This window comes from Alligator mississippiensis, chromosome 1 (assembly GCF_030867095.1).
Source record: "Alligator mississippiensis isolate rAllMis1 chromosome 1, rAllMis1, whole genome shotgun sequence".
In the NCBI taxonomy this organism is placed as follows: Eukaryota; Metazoa; Chordata; order Crocodylia; family Alligatoridae; genus Alligator; species Alligator mississippiensis.
The window spans coordinates 49,758,864-49,777,147 of NC_081824.1; the positions used below are offsets into that span (position 1 = coordinate 49,758,864).

At 40.4% G+C, this 18,284-nt stretch overlaps 1 protein-coding gene across 1 annotated transcript in view; it reads left to right on the plus strand.

Moving 5' to 3' along the window:
• The first annotated feature begins 3,130 nt into the window (after positions 1–3,130).
• GFRAL (GDNF family receptor alpha like) overlaps positions 3,131–18,284 on the plus strand; it is a 59,584-nt gene continuing 44,430 nt past the window's right edge. The window contains exons 1-4 of the mRNA XM_059727270.1: positions 3,131–3,482; positions 15,861–16,013; positions 17,214–17,380; positions 17,552–17,625. Of these exons, the coding sequence (XP_059583253.1) occupies positions 3,263–3,482; positions 15,861–16,013; positions 17,214–17,380; positions 17,552–17,625 (614 nt within the window). The 5' untranslated portion in view covers positions 3,131–3,262. The remainder of the gene's footprint in view (positions 3,483–15,860; positions 16,014–17,213; positions 17,381–17,551; positions 17,626–18,284) is intronic.

The window sequence follows — 18,284 nt, forward strand, 5'->3', positions numbered from 1 at the left end:
GTGCCCTGTTTGCAGAGTGGCATAAGCAAGTGCTGGTTATTGACATTTCCCATCACTTTCAAATGGGAAAAAAAGGGAAAGAAAATGAACAAAGCAGGTTTACAGGAAGCAACCAGAAGGCAGTAAGAGGAGATTCTGTTCCACGATATTGCATTCTCTGTTTCTGTTCTGTTTTATCCTCTGACTTTCACTATGTTCTGCACACCTGGTTTCCCCAAACCACTAGCATCTTCCTACTCTAAAACTCTGATTCTGCTGTTACAACATTCCACAGGTTAGTTCTTAGGCAATCATTCTCAACAGTGTTAGATGTCCAAACATGATTCACAAGATAAACCCAGATATCAAACAAGAATCCATGGTATTAAAAACATTCTGACCTGTCTTTTGGAGTTCTTTGGATCAGAGGAATTGCTCTATTATTCTTCTGTAGTCAAGAAAGAGTGAAACTAGGAGCTGGGTTTTTTGTTCTTTTTTCTATGGGCTGCCTCTAGTCTATCATTGAGTATCTCAAGTGTAAAAACATTGAGAACCACTGTGGTAGGCTTAGGAACGTCAAAGTTTCCTTCAACGTTTTATGCCCCTTTTTGCTTTTCAGATCCTTCCTTTGAGTAGAGTCACACTGTTGTGTTTATGTAAAACAGAGCAAGCAGTATGCAGCAAATCACTTTAAAATCTACCTCTCCTTTTTGGCTCCCTGTCTAGTCATTCTTGTAGCTAAAGCACTGGACCAAGACTCAATGTCTGGCTTTATCAGCAATTTCCTCTGCAACCTTAGGTGAATAATTTAATTTTTTCATGCCTCCAGTCTCCATCTGGAAAATTTGGTTCAAAATTTTTCCTTTTTGCCACCCTTTGTCCAACACCTAATATAAAGAAGCCCATATTTTGTTTGTATTCTCTAAGAGTTCCTGTTAATCTAACAGCATTAATAGTTTTTGTTATAATGTGACTTAAGCTACATTGTCTTGATTTCACCAGAGGTGCTGACAGGCAGAACATTCCAAACATTCTAACAGAATAAGTAATTTTGTAGAGAATTAGGTGGGTCTAATTTCACAGAGGTAACCATAAGTGTTCTCCATTAACTATTAATAGCCATATAAATTATGCCATCTTGCGTTTGGTTTGAATAGCAACCCTTGTTTAGTAAGTCCAATCTACTTCTGGGTTTAGCATTAATAAATAGCTCAGAAGCAGCTCTAATTAAAAAAAAACAAACAAAAAAAAACCCAAGACAAATCTGACCTGATAATTAGTTGGCCTTCCCTTCCCCTCCTTCCCCCAAACTTAGCCATGGTACTTCATGTTCATAGAAAGGGGATTAAAAGTCCTGTGCCCAAATTTCTAGAGCCTTTATGTCGTAGAACCCAACCCGGGGTTTAAATTCCTCACTGCACAAAATTATCCCTTGGGGAAAGTGGTACCTTTCTCCATGCCACAGTGGGAAGGTTGGATTCTTTCTGGCTGACAGCTGCAAGAAGGCTGAAGAGGCTATGTAGAGGGGAACTATCTGTCTTAGTTACCTTGAATCTGGTAGTTGGAAAGGATGTATAAAGACAGATAAGTATTCTTCTCTTCAGCGCTAGATTTACTAGCTTGAGCTTAGCATGTGAGGTCTTTAAAGGCATGACATATTAAATGAAAGGCAGAAGGCAGGGCAGGGCACCTTATAAGCTAATACATTGAGGGCACATCTACACATCTCTTTTAGGTGGGCTTAGCCTAAAATCACCTTTTTTAAGGAGCATTAAGGGTATGTGTCTACATGTGCACACCCTTAATGCTCCTTAAAAATGGTGATTTAAGGCTATGTGAGCCTAAATTTGATACCTGCATACCTTTATGCAGGTATCAAATTTAGGTGTAAATAGTGAAGTTTCATTAACATATGTGTAGATGTACTAATGCACATTAATGCAGTGTGCATCAATAGATACACACCACATCAATGTACATTGGCATTTCTTCATGTGCGCTAATGCAACTTAGCTATTTACGCCTAAATTTAATGCACTTTAAAGCACATTAGCAAGTCCATATATAGATGTTCACCTAAATTACCTTAATGTGCCCTAAGTAAAGATGCATTAAGTGTAGGTGTGTTTAAATAAATGGGTAAACATGCCCTCAGAGAGAGATATTAAATATTATTTCATCCATAAGTTATTGAACATTAATTCTATTACATTTCTCCACACGTCTCCAAAAAATATTCCTAGAGTAATACCATTTCATTACAATAAAATAGAGTAGATGAAATAATCTCTAAATAGTAGCTGATTTTTTAAAATATTGTCTTATAGAACCATATCAACTGTGTGCAACTGAACTCAGTGCACAAGGCCTGTACAAGACCCTAGACAGAATGTAATTTTCTCAAAACTGGTCTGGAGGGCTTCACATATCCTTCTAATTCCATATGGGATGACTTAAATGTCACCTAGAATGAGCAGTGATACCTAGTTCTGTGAGGTGCTGAGAATCCTCCACTACAAATGAAAACACTCTAGGAAGTGTTGAGCAACTTGCTGGATCAGGTTCTATATTACTATGCAAAGGGTCATTTTCTATCAAATTAAAATGAAATGATCTCATATTAAAGATAACTTTAGCACAAGAATATGGATAAAAATGCTAAACTCAACCTTATATCTCCTGTTCTAACAAGGCCAATCTAATTTTCTGCTGATAAGATAAACCACAGGATACATTTCAGGAAATTCTTTACAGTGAAATTGAAACTTCAGTCTTTCACATGATTTGCATATGATTTATGATTTAACTGGTCTTAACATTCAATTCATTTAGTGATGCTGATAAAGAATTTGAGAAAAATTTCCCTCATTCTCCTCCAAAACTTCAAAGAAAATATAGTTTATGATGCAATATATTTACCTGGCACTATTTTTAAGTTCTACAAGACATTATGCCTGGGAGTCTTGTCCCTGAAGTTTTTAGAACCAGTTAGACAAACACTTAGCTGGGATTATCTATTCGTGGACAATATTTCCTTGAACAAGGAGTTGGACTACAACCTGCTGAGGTCCCTTAGAGCCCCTTCAGTCCTTCCAACTGTTTATAATTTCTATGATTCTATGATATTCCAGTAGTCATAGGTGATTTAATGTTGCTAAAATCTTATAGCATCTTGCCTTTTGAAACTGCAAGGAAAGTTAAACTCAATGTTTCATTTGACTTCGTATTTTGTTGATTAATGAAGTTCTAACTAGCTCATCCTTCATTAAATCTGCCTTACGTTATGTTGTTACATTTTGTAGCATGGATTTGTCGAAGCAAATATCTATGTAAGGCACTAAATAATCACTACTTCTCTATTTTTACAGTATTAGCAGTATCTTTCTCAAGCTCATTTACTTCTCAGACCACTGACTGCCTCCAGGTGAGAGAGCAATGTATAAATGCTGCCAATGGATGTGAAAGTGTCTGGAATATAATTGAAGATGTTTGCAACATTTCAGGTAATTTTTACAAAATACATTGCAGTATTTGATTGATGTATATATGATAACAGTTTCTGTCCATATATGATTAGCTTCTAATACCTAGCTCAGATGTTGCATCACAATGAGACAGGAGTGACAGTATTCAATTCAATGGGGTTCCACAGTTGTAAAACTTAGATGTGAGAGCAGAATAAAAAATGATTGCATAATTAGGGTTGAGCCCCGAGTTCTGAAATCCTTACTAAGGGCAGACCTCATGCAAATACCTTTTTAATGAGGTTTGAGCAGGTACAGCTTGGGTCAGAATATGAGCCCCAGTCACCCAGCTGGAAGTTTTGTCTGAACAAGAGCTAAATAATGATTTCAGCATTTAGCCCTATATGTTCTAAACTAAGAAAAGTCATCCAGTTAAAAATACCTTCTACAGATCAGAGGATGTGGTGTTGTAATAGACCTAGGCAACATCATAGTTTCCTGGAATACGTTGAAAAGTAATATTAGAATTTGAAATGAACAAATTATAGTGTACCTGACAGAACTTTGTAGAACTGACAAAGTTCTTCAGTTAACTAGCACTAACATGTCAGAGTGATTCATTTCCAGGGAATGATAATACAACATATTGCAGGCATTGAACATGACTAATCTCCCTCTGGTTATTAAACAGTTAAGAGATTTTCACCTGCATGAGAGAAAGGAATCATTTTCTCTGCTGCTGTTTATTACCTTAATGAACAAGATTATTTTTATTAAACAGTTTAATGATGATAACAATGTTGTTCCATATCTGTATGTTAATATATATATATATATATAACCCATTTTATAGCTGCTCAAAATGTTTGAGAGCATTTTAAATAAAAAAAATCTATTTTTATGTTAATTGTCATATAAAATTTATTTAATTCTAAAGTTCTGGTTTCAATGAAATACCAAAAATTTTCACAAAGAATGATTGTTTATTAGAATTATAATTTCTATTAGCTCTAATTATCTGTTCATAGTGGATCTGCAGATGTACTCTCTTTGTTCTATATACATGTTTACCTAATAAAATGTGACCTTTTTTACCAGGGAATTTAGATCTAGTAAATATCTAAATACTATTATGAATGCACCAACTAATACAACAGGCCTGAAATGCAGCCTCATTTGTTTTATTAAACAAGTCTGAGTTTGTTCAGATCAAGAAAGTCTTCCCTCCTGTTGCTAATACAGAAACATTATTCCTTCTCATTCAGATCTCTCCTGAAGACTAATTTCTACCATTAGAACTTTAAGGGGCAGATTCTATTCCATCTATTAAGTGCCTAAGAGTGATCCTATTCTACCATGTTTGAGCCCCTGATAATCCATTTTCTAAGTTTGTAATATGCTTTCATCTTGGCCTGAAACACTCATAAAAAAGCGGTGAGCAAGAGGAAAACCTGTGACCTTTTGGTATTAACAGTCCAGGAATTGAAAAAGATCACACTTAAGTACATAGATCCATTTAGACACCAAGTAGATGGAATAGAATCTGGCACTAAGGTGACAGTCAAAAGCCGACAGCTGAATCAATTCAATCTTTGCGGGTTAGTCTAAGCTGTATAGATTGAACTGATAAGCTAGTGAACGTTCACTTTTGACTCTGGAACTACAGCCACATGGCAACTGTAGCCTAGGCCACAAACAGTGGGAGTGCTAAAGCACACCTCCCTGCTTGGCTAGAGCAGGCAGCTTGGGCCAAGGCTAGTACACCCACCCTGCAAGGGAGGGTTTGCGGCGGGAAGTACAAAGCATCCTGGGATGCTGGGGGACTGTGAGTTAACTTGAATCTGTGGGTGGTCTGGGAGAGAAATTCAAGAAATCAATTTAACCTAAATCATTTCAGTCTAGTAATACATCCATCCAGGTCTGTCTTAAAAACAGTTTCAGCCATTTTGAAAGCAGTTTATGTGCACTGAACTTCTGAGCTAGGGACAGCCATTGAAAAAGCCTGAGCCTGAATTGATTCAATCTTTGCAGGTTAGTCTAACCTTCCTAGGTTGAACTGGTTTGTGACTGCACAGACATCTTCTCTGGACTGAGGAAATTCAGGCACATGCCTGCAGTGGCTCAGGCTAGAAGCTGGGGGCCCTAAAGCAATCTTCCCTTCCCTTCCAAAGTGCTAAGCTGAGGGGGGGCATGGCCAGGCCCCAGCAGGACCTCCAGTTAGGGACAGATGTAAACCCCCACCCTGGCCTATGCAGCCCCAGGCTGCTCAAAGGGTGGGAGACCCCAGCTCCTGGCTAGCACTCTGAGGCAAAGTGGGTGTGTGCAGTGCATGCATCTGTTGATGATGATGAGCTTTTTGATCTCTCACTCCCTGCTTCTTGCTACTGTCTGCAAACCTGACAGGTGAGGGAGCCAGGAGGGGCCTGATAAACACTGTGTTGTCAGCCCATCAACAAAACAAAGCCTATCTCACTAGTTCAAGATCCTTTTAAACAGCTTTTTCCAAGGAAGGAATGGAGAGATGTTGCCAGATGACTTGTTGATTAGCTCCAAAAATCCTAAGTGGGCACTTCTCTGTCTGCCTGTCCCAATTAAATTGGAGACATGCACACACAGACACATTCAGCATTAGCTAGCACACTACATGCCTAGGGTCCATGGGGCTGTGGTCTGAGCTGTGGGAGATGGGAGGGAGGGGGGGAGGGAGGGAGGGAGAGAGAAAGGGGGTATCCCTGCTCAAGCAGCGAGGGTGGTGTGGGGCAGAAGGAAGCAAGGCAGAGCCTGCTGTGCCTGCAGTCTCTGACAGAGCTCTGGCTAGGGAGCAGAGGGACAAGGCCAGCTCTGTTCTCTGGAGTAAAGAACAAAGCCCTGCCTAGGGCTACAAAGCATCTGGGATACTTGGGGACTCTGGTTTAGCTTAAACCTGGAAAAGGTCTAGAACACACATTGCATAAACTGGTTTGACCTAAATCAGTTAAGTCTGATACTACATTCAACCAGGTTTATCTTAAACCAGTTTCAGCCATTTTTAAACTGGTTTATATGCACTGAAATTATGTTCTTTTACAGGTTTTGACCAGTTTCTGATCACTTAAACCAGTTTATGTGTAATGTCTGTTCCTATCCCTGTTGTGTTACAGATTTGAGCCAGTTTCCAATCACTGATACCGGTTTATGTGTAACTTCTGTCCGTAGCCCATGTGTAGGGTGAACATGGAGAAACATAGAGAAACAGAGTTTAAATAGTGCTGTGGTTAATTGAAACAGATTTATTAGTGTGAATCTGAAAACACTGAAATTATTAAAAAGGCAAAAATCTAGACCCATGGAGGATTTTTCTACACTGGTGGGAGCTGGTATGTTTCTGCTCCCACTTGCACATGCCAAACCCAGAAACATGATGGTAAAGCCACTCTGGGGACATCCCCACGAGCTCTTGAGAGAAGCTATAAAGGGATGCTTCTGGCTTAGCTTTGCCTCCCCTTGTGGCATGTGTACACAGAGCAGGTGATCACAGTGTTCTTGGAGCATACCCTAATGGACACATATGGGCCACAACATAGACAAGTCTAAATGGACGTTGGGTCATTTGTACCACTTTATACCCTTGAAACCAAACTATTATTCAAAGAGAAGAATGATTTTCCCCCCTACTCCTCCATTGCAGGGCTGGGGGCGGGAAACATTTGGGGAGAATATTACAATCACCTCTCTCCAGTCCCCTTGTGGATACCTTCCTAAGGGTACTCCAGTGTTTGCTTAGGCCTTTCCAAGGGCTCAGAGTACCTTGGCACTCTACTATAACCTCTGCAGTTGTACTGCATTGTGTGGCTGTGTTCCTTCTATCTTCTCTACCCTCCAATAACACAAGGAAATTAGAAATGTAAATGTGCTCTAATCATCTTACTGTAATATGTTGGAGGAGGTTTGAACATTTCATTTCAACAACTTTTTGTTTTGACAATGTCAAAATGTTTCAATATTACACATTTTGTTTTCTTTTTTTTTGATTAGCTGAAAAATTAGGAAATGTCTGCCCTCCCCCTCCCCCCCACACACACCCACCAGATTTTTCTGTATTGGTGACAAAGCAAAAAATATATTAGACTTCCAGTTCTGCATCAAATTGTGCGGGCCGGGCCCCGCTCCCGCCGCCGCGTGCAGGTTGGGAGGGGCGATCCGCGGCCCGTCTTTCGCGCACGCGGGCTGTGGCCAGCAGCCCGGGCACGCGGGGTTGGAGAGAGACAGCGACGAGCTAGAGTTAGTCACAAATGCGTAGTGGTTGATTGAAAAGATTGTTTACTTACACCCAAAGATGGTAGTGGTGTAGGCTGGGCAGGTTTCCAGGCACAGCTCCCGCTTAGATCCTCGCTAGAGGACCACGACAAATTCGATTGCTCCCACGGAGTTGTTTAGGCTCTGCTGGTCCGGTTCGGTTGGGTTCGAAGGGTTCCCCGGAGTTGAGGCTCCGCAGGTTTGAAGTTTACAGGAAAGAGATACGTCTGGGATTGCAATCGGCGACGGGGAGAGGCTAGAAGTGAAAGCTCCATAGGTTTGGTTCTATTGCCTGCTTAGGGGAGGCACGTTGGGTCCGCGAGGGTCCACAGCGCTTGGAGATCTTCACACAGAGTTCTCTCTCTCCCTCCTCCTTTTTCTCCCTCTCCGACTTGGGCGGAAACTACCCAAGCCTTTTGTACGGCTAGCAAGCCAATAGCTAGCCGCCACGTGTGCCTATTTGGAATTGGCCAATAATGTGGCGCGAATCCAAATACAAATGGCAGGAACTCCTTTGCAACGTGCATCACTAGTATGCAAAAGAAATGCACCCTGCAAAGAAGCTGTAATTTGGCGGGAAATCCCCCGTTGCACCAGAGTTCTCTCTCGCAGCAGAGAACTCTACCGTGCAAAGAAAGCTCCAAACGGCGGGAAAATAATTTAGCGGTGCCGAAGCACACACACAAACAAAAACCACAACTTTGGGTTGTGACACAAATGTTAAAAAATTTCTGTGAATTAGATTCAGAAGTCTATTTTGTCCTTCATGCTTAGTTGAGACCCGTATTGACAATGGTAGTTCTGCTTGTGAAAAAAGAAGAGATTATGACCTAAAACGGGATTTATTTCTTTGTCAAAAGTCTGTTTTCCATCATATGTGGATATGCTGTAGGATGACCTGTAAATTTTACTTTAATAAAAATCTGTATTATTACTGGCTTCCAAGCACAATATAAGAAAGCATTTTTGGTAAGCATCCTAGTAATATGTATTTTAGCTATAATACATTATTTGCAATCAATCAGTAATAAAAGAAACAATAATTGAAAACCAGCAATAAACGTATTTTCTGCCTATTCATCACATAGCTGAATCAACACTGTGATATCAATAGCTGTGATACTGAATCACATAGCTGAAACACATTGATACTGATAAGAGAACTATATACTGCCAAGTACATGGTCTAACTTTTATACAAACCCCATTTATCCCTTTTGTGCTGCACAACATACTAAATTGCTAGGGTAAATCTCTGGCCTCTGTGACTTCATCATTATTATGGTGCAAGATCTACTTAAAACAACATTACAGAAATTCCTCCATGGCTATGTACAACCTAGGAAGTTTTTTCAAGTAGAATTTATAACAAAGTACAGCAACTAACTTTGCACTTTCTTTAGAACTCATGCAGTTGGGTTCCTTTCTTCATGAAGCCCATCAACACAGTAGGGGTTATATCAACAAATGATGTGCTGCCTGGAAGTAGGCATCTCATTATGCCATCTCTCATCCTGTAATTGTGGACCTTTCTTCCAATGAATTATGGGACACCAACATTCCTCCTAAGGAACTGTGAGATGTTGGAGTCCAGTTCCTATATTTCCCTCTGTTCTGTCTGATAATTTTCTTATTTTAATCCTCTTTCTAAAAAAAAAATTACCACCACTCCCCTAGTCTGTCCCAAAGAGTAACACTTTCAGCACTAGTTTTTCAATTGTTTTAACCTGTTAGTAGAAATATCAATATTGGACAGAAAGATTTCATAGATTTCATAGTTGTTAGGAGCTGGAAGGGACCTTACATATCATTGGATTCAACCCCCTGCACTTGGGTAAGAAAGACTACTGGAGTTAGATGACCCCAGAAAGATGGGCATCAAGACACTTTTTGAAGATCACCAGGGTGGATGACTGCACCACCTCTGGGGAGATCCTGTTCCAAACCCTCACCACTCAACTTGTAAAGATGTTTTTCCTTATGTCTAGTACGACATGATCTTCAATCAGTTTGTGCCCATTATTTCTTGTCCTCCCCTGGAGGGCCTTGGTGAATAGTTGGTCCCCCAGACCCTGATGTACTTCCCTGATATACTTATAGGTTGCCATCAAGTCCCCTCTTCTCTTCTCCAGCCTGAACAGTCCCAAGTCTTTCAGCCTCCTCTTGTATGACCTGGTCTCTAGGTCTCTAGAAAGATCTCTTGGATGTCTTTGAAGTGGGATGGCTGATCATTCTGCAGCTGGGGAACTTCAGCAACTACCACAGTGGTTGCTGGTTCAGTGAAAACAAGAAAATTGGGGAGTAGATAATGCACATACTGTATGCAAATTACCAGGTCCCATGAGCATGAATTGACTAACAATATATAGTTAAATACAGCTTCTGGACCTGTGAAATTAGCAGGAAATGGTGGGATCAGATCGTGATGTATATCTGAAACAACCAGATAGAGAAGGAAAATCTTCCTTGAGCTGTGTGAGGAGCTGGCCCCAAGAGGCTGGGAAACATCTGAAGAAGAGGAGATTCTTTCCCATCCTGCTGCCCCAGTTCCCTGGTGGGGCAGCTGGCAGGAAGCCTCCAGGCTGGACAGGGATCCCCCACCTAGCCAAGGGCTCTCTGCTATCTGCCCCACTGGCAGGAGAGCTCCCAGCTGCCCCTGGCTGAGCAGAGAAGGAAACGTTCCCCAGTCCTGGTGCTGCTCATCTCCCTGCTCTTGTGGGAAGCCGGGAGTCCTTCTGTGTCAGAACAGTTGAGAGCAGAGAGGAACTGGGTCCCCACACTGATCAGCTCCTGGCTTCTGGGTGGAGACAGGAGCTGAGCAGCATCAGGACTTGGCCCCCTGCTGGTGTGGCTGACCAGGAGCAAATTTGCTTCCAGTCAGCATCTACATGAGCCTTACTGTGCAGTGTATACTCCGCAGTTAGTTTAGTACCTGTATTTTCAGGTACTTGCTAATTGCACAGTAGTTTACGTGCACAGTTATACTGTGATGCTTTATTGTGCAGTAGATTAGTCTACTGTGCAGTAAAGTGTCTTGTGTAGACACACACAGAGTTACACATTTTATTGTTATTTCTGATTGTGTTTTGCATAATATTGGTGACGAAAATCAGGAAATATTACCATCAGTATAGAAAGGATCTGGCTGTTTTTGAACAACCTGACAGACTGGCAATCACAAGAGTCACTGAGGTGTTATACAGCTGTGGGAGGCTGTGAAAGAGAACATTTTGACAGTGTGCCTTATGGACTGCTACAGTGTGGGAATGTATAAATAAACTGTACTTGGCTTGGATATGCATTCTGAATGGCTTTTTAACACATTTATGAATATGGTGAGGATATGCTGACTGCAAATCACAAATCAAAGTAAATTATGACTTTACAAAATAAAACTTTACTGTGCAGTATAAATGGCAAAAAATACTTCAAAAATCCATGTAAATATATTAAAAATTATTAAATCCATGTAAAAACAAAATGCAAGGTGAATTGCTTCTCACAAATCACAAGCCAGTGTAAGTATCCTTGCCAAATCTCCTTATTGTTCAGTGGAACTTAGGAGAAGGAAGTATGGTGACATGCTATACTGATGCCATTGCTATTGCTTTCTGAATCTGAGTCCAAGCATGGCCTGCAAGTAAATTATTTGGAACTCTGACTAAAAACCAAAAGCACTGTAGATTTACTTTACTTTTGTGTTAATAAAAATCATAAAATCTGAATTAACAGTCACTAGATTGCTTTCAAGGATTATACTGGCATTCCCACATGCTTTAGCTGAGTGCTCAGGTATTACATTTCTTTTCTCTTTGCAGTACCTTGATTTCTGATGCTAGAAATGATCTAAGCCTGATCTGCCAAAATGGCATACATTTGAGTATGTTTTGAGGTTTTGTATAACATTATCTGTTTTTTGGCTATGACTGCAAATCCATGGTGTTAAATAAGCCACCTGCTTCAAAAGGCCCTTCCTATATCCTCTGCCCAGATATATTCTGCCCCCAATTTGAAAGAGGGATAAAGTGTTCCCTAAATGGGCTTGCTGGGTATGAATCAAACTCATAGAAAATTAGGCGTGGAAGGGACCTAAGGAGGTCATCTAATCCAACACCCTGCTCAAAGCAGAACCTTTCCTATCTATATCATCCCAGGTGAGTCTTAAAGAGGTTTTTTTTGCTTCCTGCAGGTTTTGTGTGTCTAGAATCCTTCTCTGCACTGGTGTACACTTCTGTAGTTTATTCCTATCCTGTCATGCGATGTGCACTTTGACTCGTAGGCTTCTTGTTCAGGGGTCACCCCACTCTGGGGAACACATGGGTAACCTTTCCCTGCTGCTCCACTCGTCCCTAGAATTGCCAGGAGTCCAGCAGCACTCACATCCTAGTCTAGGGAAGGCACACAGAGCATTTCCGTGGGCTGGGGTTCATTCCTGCAGGAAAATGTCTCCTGCATAAAAGGTCTTCCTTGTTGAAATGAAGAAGATCTTTATCCTAGAATCAGCCTGCTTCCTGTGGGAGAAACTGCATGGATGTTCCCAGTTTCTAGCAGGAAAGTAGCATTTCTTCTACTATGAATATAACACTTATCCATACCCAGAGTTGAACTAGTATGAAGAGAGGCTTTTCAAAAGCATATGTTGCAGGCATAGGAACACCCTAGAATTATTACTGTAGAACTGTGTTTGCTGGTATAGGTAAGCCAGTAACTTGTATATGCATTGTAACAGTGGAACAGTTCTGATCCAAAAATTAAGTCATTCAGAGCATGTCTACACATGCCCCTTTTAAGTGGGATTATCTTAAAATAGCCATTTTGAGGCACATTAAGGGTGCATGTCCACACGTGTGCACCCTTAATGGACCTTAAAATAGTGATTTTAGGCTAATCCCACCTAAATTTGGTACCTGCATAAAGCAGGTATCAAATTTAGTCACAGTTAGCCAAGTCCCATTAGCCCACATGTAGGTGCTTAATGTGCATTAATGTGGTGTGCATCAATCAACATCACCTCATTAAAGTGCATTAGCGCATCTGCATGTGGGCTAATGCGACTTAGCTAATTTCACCTAAAAGTTAAAGTGCCTTAAGGTGCATTAGCGCATCAACGTGTATATGCATGCCTAAATCTCCTTAATGTGCCTTAAGCAAAAGCACATTAAGTTTAGGCACACGCAAATACACATGTAGACACACACTCAGAGAAGTGATTTCATTTGAACAGCACAAATTCAGGATTGTTCCAGCTTATGACAGCTTTTAGCAGTGAAATGTTGTGGTACAGATAGGACAAATCCAAACCAACCCCCCCCCCCCTCACCTCCCCCCCCGCGAAGAAACAACAACACTTGTTTTCTCATTTGCCTTTATCCTTTAGATATCCCTGAGCTCATATTCCAGGTTTCTATAAAAGTCCTATATTCTTTCTCTTGGGAAGACTACCTGGGTTTCATATTTATTCCTAAAAGTATTGATGACTAATAAATATGCTTAATCTTTATTATATAACATTTTATCATTGAAGTCCAGCTGTTCAGAACAGTAAACAGCAGAAGACCAAAGTGCAGCCTGAGGGTGAGTTTGAGTTACCCAACTGTTATGTCTGAACAATTATATTCTATTATCCCATCTGGGTTCCTAAGTGGAATAGGATTGCTCTCCAGAAATGCACAGCCATTTCCTTGTTTCTATAACGGGGACTTTTATGCACCCAGAGGGCACATCTACATGTTTATTTACTTCGACTGAATAAACTCTGACACAGTTTGCACCAGAGTTTATTGCTCCTAGGCACCACATTTATACATGTAGATTGCTCCCAGGACAGCAGCATATTGATCTGGGTCAGCATGGGTGACTGGTGCTGCCTTACTGGGGGGGGGGGTGCACGTGCCCCTACTTTGACCAGTCCCGCCAACTAGGGGGTAGAGTTCCCCCATGGGTGATCCTGTGGACTGGGGCAGGGGTTTCCCAGGGTCCCCCAGGCAATCCCACAATGGCCAATTGCTGCAGCCAATCACTGCGATTGCTGCAGCCGTTTCCAGGAGTGGCTGCAGCCATTTCTGGGAGCAAGCATTGGCTGATCACTGCAGCCACTCCCAAAAGCAGCCACAGAAACTCCTGGAAGTGGCTGAAGTGGTTGCAGTGATCAGCTGGCACTTGCAGAGGGGGCATTGGTGCTGTCACCTGCCCTCCCTACCCATCACCTAAGTGGTGAGCACAGCCAGTCAGAGGGTGCACCAGCACTCTCAGGGATGTAAGTGCATGCCTGTGCACCCCCCATGCATGGCCACTGTGGTTCAGAACAGCCCCAAATGTCAGAAGGCCCAGGGGCTCAGCTTGCCAGCCCAAGCTGCTCCGACCCAGCTCAATGTGTTGTTGAGGGGCTGGCTGGGGCACAAGGGTGCTCCAATGTGAGGCTAGCTGGTACGTGGCCTCCACACTGAAGCATTCTTATGTCCCAACCAGCCCCAGTCACCATCTACACATGTGTTATGGCACCCTATATAATGCTGCTGCAGGATAGTACTTGTGTTTACAAATACTAACCTATGGCAGTATTTTTTAGTTTACTGCACCCTGCACATATAAACACTGAAACTTTATTAGAGAGCTAATTAGGCAACTCCTCAACAAATGTCTTGTGTAGATGTGGCCAGAATGGGTAATAGAATTACTCTTACACTTCAGTGGTGTAACTCAGAGTGAGTCATGGGTGACTGGTGCCACCTTAGTCAGGGAAGGCATGTGCGCCCCCAGTGAGCAGTCAGCAATTGCCGGGGGGGGGGGGGGAGGTCCCCCACAGCCAATCTCACTGACTGCAGGGGGGGGGGGGGGGGGGGCTGCGGCATAACTTACTAACCGGTAAGTGGCCGCACTACTTCTGAAAGCAGCTGTGGTGCTTCCAGAAGTGGCCATGCTGCTCCTGAAAGTGCACTTCTGGAAGTGACTACAGCCTATATCTGGTGCTCCCACTCCCCAGCCAGTGCTCACAGGGGGAGTACCAGTGGTCTCAGGGGGTGCATGTGGCTACATGTCACCACTCAGGGGGTGCCTGCCCCCTACATGTCATCACTGGAGTGAGTCTCAAGCTGTGCTTTGGTCTTCCACAAGATTAAATTGGATTCTGACCTCTGTTTTCTTCACCTGCAGATGTCATACTTGTCATCCACAGTTAACTTATTCCTGACGAGCACAGTTTTCATGACAGTTTTAATCTGGAGAGAGAAAAGTGATCTCAGAGTGGGTGCAAGCCTATTTTATTGAGGAATCAATAAGATTTTAAAAAGTCAATGAGTCATATTTAAACATGCTAACAAAATTACATAATCCTCAAGCAGTTAGCAGCCAGGTTTGTAAAGTGAATCTATACTTGAATGCCTAAACACCATGGGTCTTACCATGTAAAAGGCCTGGGTTATCATCTGCCTCATGTTGTGCTCGTCAACATGTTATGATAGTGTATGCTTTTTCTTTTTTTAAATGGGTGTTTTATTTTTAGGTCCAGGGATCCTTTGAAGTCCCATTTGCAGTAGTCTTTGAGGGGAATATCTGTATCTTTGTGTCCCTTGGCTGAACTGACCAAAGTTGAATGTCCATTTTTAATCAATGCTGGTTCCCTATAGTCTCTTTCCTCTGTGTCTAGTATAGCCTTAAGTTGCAGCTACTTTCTTCCATAGAGTGTCCTTCCATGGTGGTCTTTTTAAATGTTTGGAGCCAGCACAGAGTTCTATATTAGCTTACATCATTGTTAACATATCAATAAACCAGGTGTGATTCAATAGGTGTGCCATGCTTATTAGCCAAAAATGACCAAAGTATGTTTAATTTCTGTCCAAAGTAATTATTAGAAACAGGTTATGTTCTCTTGAAATGAGAACAACTTAAAACAGACAGCTGGATGTGGTTCAAAACATACATGGCTAAAACTAAAGGCAAAATTTTACCCACATCTTTATTATATCATACCAAACACAATGCTTATGTTGTGAATTATCATACATTTTAAAGCAAAGCAAAATCAAACCATCTTTCCTTAGCTAAAGATTTTATTCTTGTACTATAATTTAATTGTTTTTATATCCTTATCCCCTAAGCATTAATAAACATTAATAAAGTTATATTCTTGTCTATGAAATCTAGGTAACAGCTGCAAAGCAAAAGGTTCTGTTGTCTGCAATGAAGCCATACAGTTCTTAGCTGATCAGTATCCAAAATGTAAAAGCTGTCTCTGCACAAAGAATGATTCCTGTAGCATCAAAATGTTGCTTGAACAACAATGTGGCCTTAAGAAAGGTAAGCAATATACCGGATAGTTCAATAATATGCAATGTAAAGGGAAATGGAACCATGTATGAAATTGTATTCTTCACAGTAAGAAAGATACAGTTTCAAGTTCCTGTATGTGACTGCCACATCAAATAATGTCCTGCATGGTTTTAATTTCTTTTGCATTTTCTAAATAAAATACTCACATGAATAAATATATATGAAAATAGTGAGAAAGATCAGTTTCAAAATTAACAAAAGTAGGATAAATCAGAGAAAACTAAAGATAGTTAAATATAAGGCTGATTTTTTTTAAAACTTACCCTGTTAAACCTAGCTATTGTAGCACATATGGGGTCAGATTCTGTGGTTCTTATTCACGTCATATTATATTCAGTGGATTCAATTTAGTAATCTTTGATTTAAACTTCACTAAGTTAAAGAAAGATTTTAGCTCTTTCTTTGAGTAAGTAGCATATTCAGACAAAGGAAGGTTTAAATATTCTGGTCTAGAGAGATCTTTTAACCTAAAGATTAGAAGATCTCACATATGGTGTGTAAAATCAGCCACTGAACTAGTGGTTGTCAAATATCCAGTAGGATTGATTGATTCTCCACTCTGTTATGTTATATCAGTATTACATTGGCATAACTCTACGGCGTATCAGTGAATATATAACATTATCAAGCTGCTGTAGAAGAGTAAAGTGGCCTTTTTCCCCTTCAGGAAAAGGTAGCAAATGAAATGTTAAAGGCCTGGTTCAGTATTCCTTACCAACAGGAGTGGGATTGTATACTTCTTGATAAATATATTATATCAAATTCCTCCCTGGTATAATTTAATCGAGATGCGCCTGGACTAAACTTTGTCTTTATTTGATAACATGACATACACAGTAACTTCAGTGAGAGCATTTTCATTACTACCCATTTTAAGTGCTAAACTAGAGTGTACATTATATTATGTAGATTTTTGTGTCTATCTAATAAATAGAAGGCAGGTGCAGTAATCTATTAGAATATGGAATTCTTATATTCATAAGAATATCAAAATCCAAAGCTACTTAAATCATAATTACTATGGTAAGTTATTATATTATAATTAGTATATTATAATTCTGTTTGTTTTACTAATAGCTTTGGAAAATAGATTTTAAAATAATTTGTTTAGAGCTGCATAAAAGATTTATGTGCAATGTATATCTAAGTTCAGATTTATATTTCCAGAACATTTGGACCCTTCAGCAAATTCAGATATCCAGTTAAACTTCATGCTGCACACAAAGCACAAAGACATAAAACACACAGGTGAACGAGAAAATGACTGCAATATTGCAAAGCAAAGCTGTCGCAATGACCACTACTGCTTTGTGGAGTATAAGAACTTCCAAAGGGTATGCAGGGCAGAGGTAGCAAAATGCAGTCTCCAAGTTGTTGGGAAACAATGTTTGTCTGCGTGGAAGAAGCTGAGAAAAACAGTCTTAGGGAATTGCAGGTGTTCAGAGCCACTTCAAAAACGGTGTACTAAAATATGGAAAAGCATCTTTAATAACACCTGTCTACAGGATGCAAAGGAGAATATAGCTTTTGATGAGGAAGACTATGATGATGAGAGAGATCAGGACACTGATGCAGGTTCGTGCTGCTTTAGAATATGAAATCTTAATATGAAATCTTAATAGAAGATTAAGATTGTTTTGTCATGCTATTCTGCTTAATATGAAATCTTAATAGAAATCATGTTTCAATCTAGAATTAGATTTCAATAGTGATTCAATAGTGATTTAGACTTCTGTGCATATTCCAAATAATGAAAAGACCACCAGGGAAGGCTATTGAGTGGAACAAAATAGCTGTAACTCTAGGCTGTACTAAGGAATAGAGAATCCATTATCATGTCAAGTTTGTGGGGCAGTTGACATATTGCATTATTTATTTGCAGTGAAGTTTGAAAAAAGAGTATTTTGAGAACCTTTTATATGCATGTGAATATCTGACAGCATAACAATTAGCAGGGAAAACATAGCTTGGAATTGTGTCTTCATATATGTGTGTATGGAACCAAATCCAAAGGAATCTGTATCCTGCCTAGTAGTGCCTTTTCATGCTACTAATACAGTACTATTATTAACACTACTATAATAGTATTAAAACATAACATAAATAAAGACCAGTAATATTATTTGCATTTATTAAGGGGCAAGATTATTAAAGGGGGGTCCATATATACATAACAGTAGGTTCAAAAGCTTGCATTTGTTCATGAAAGAGTTTGATTGTCACATGACCCAGGTTTAC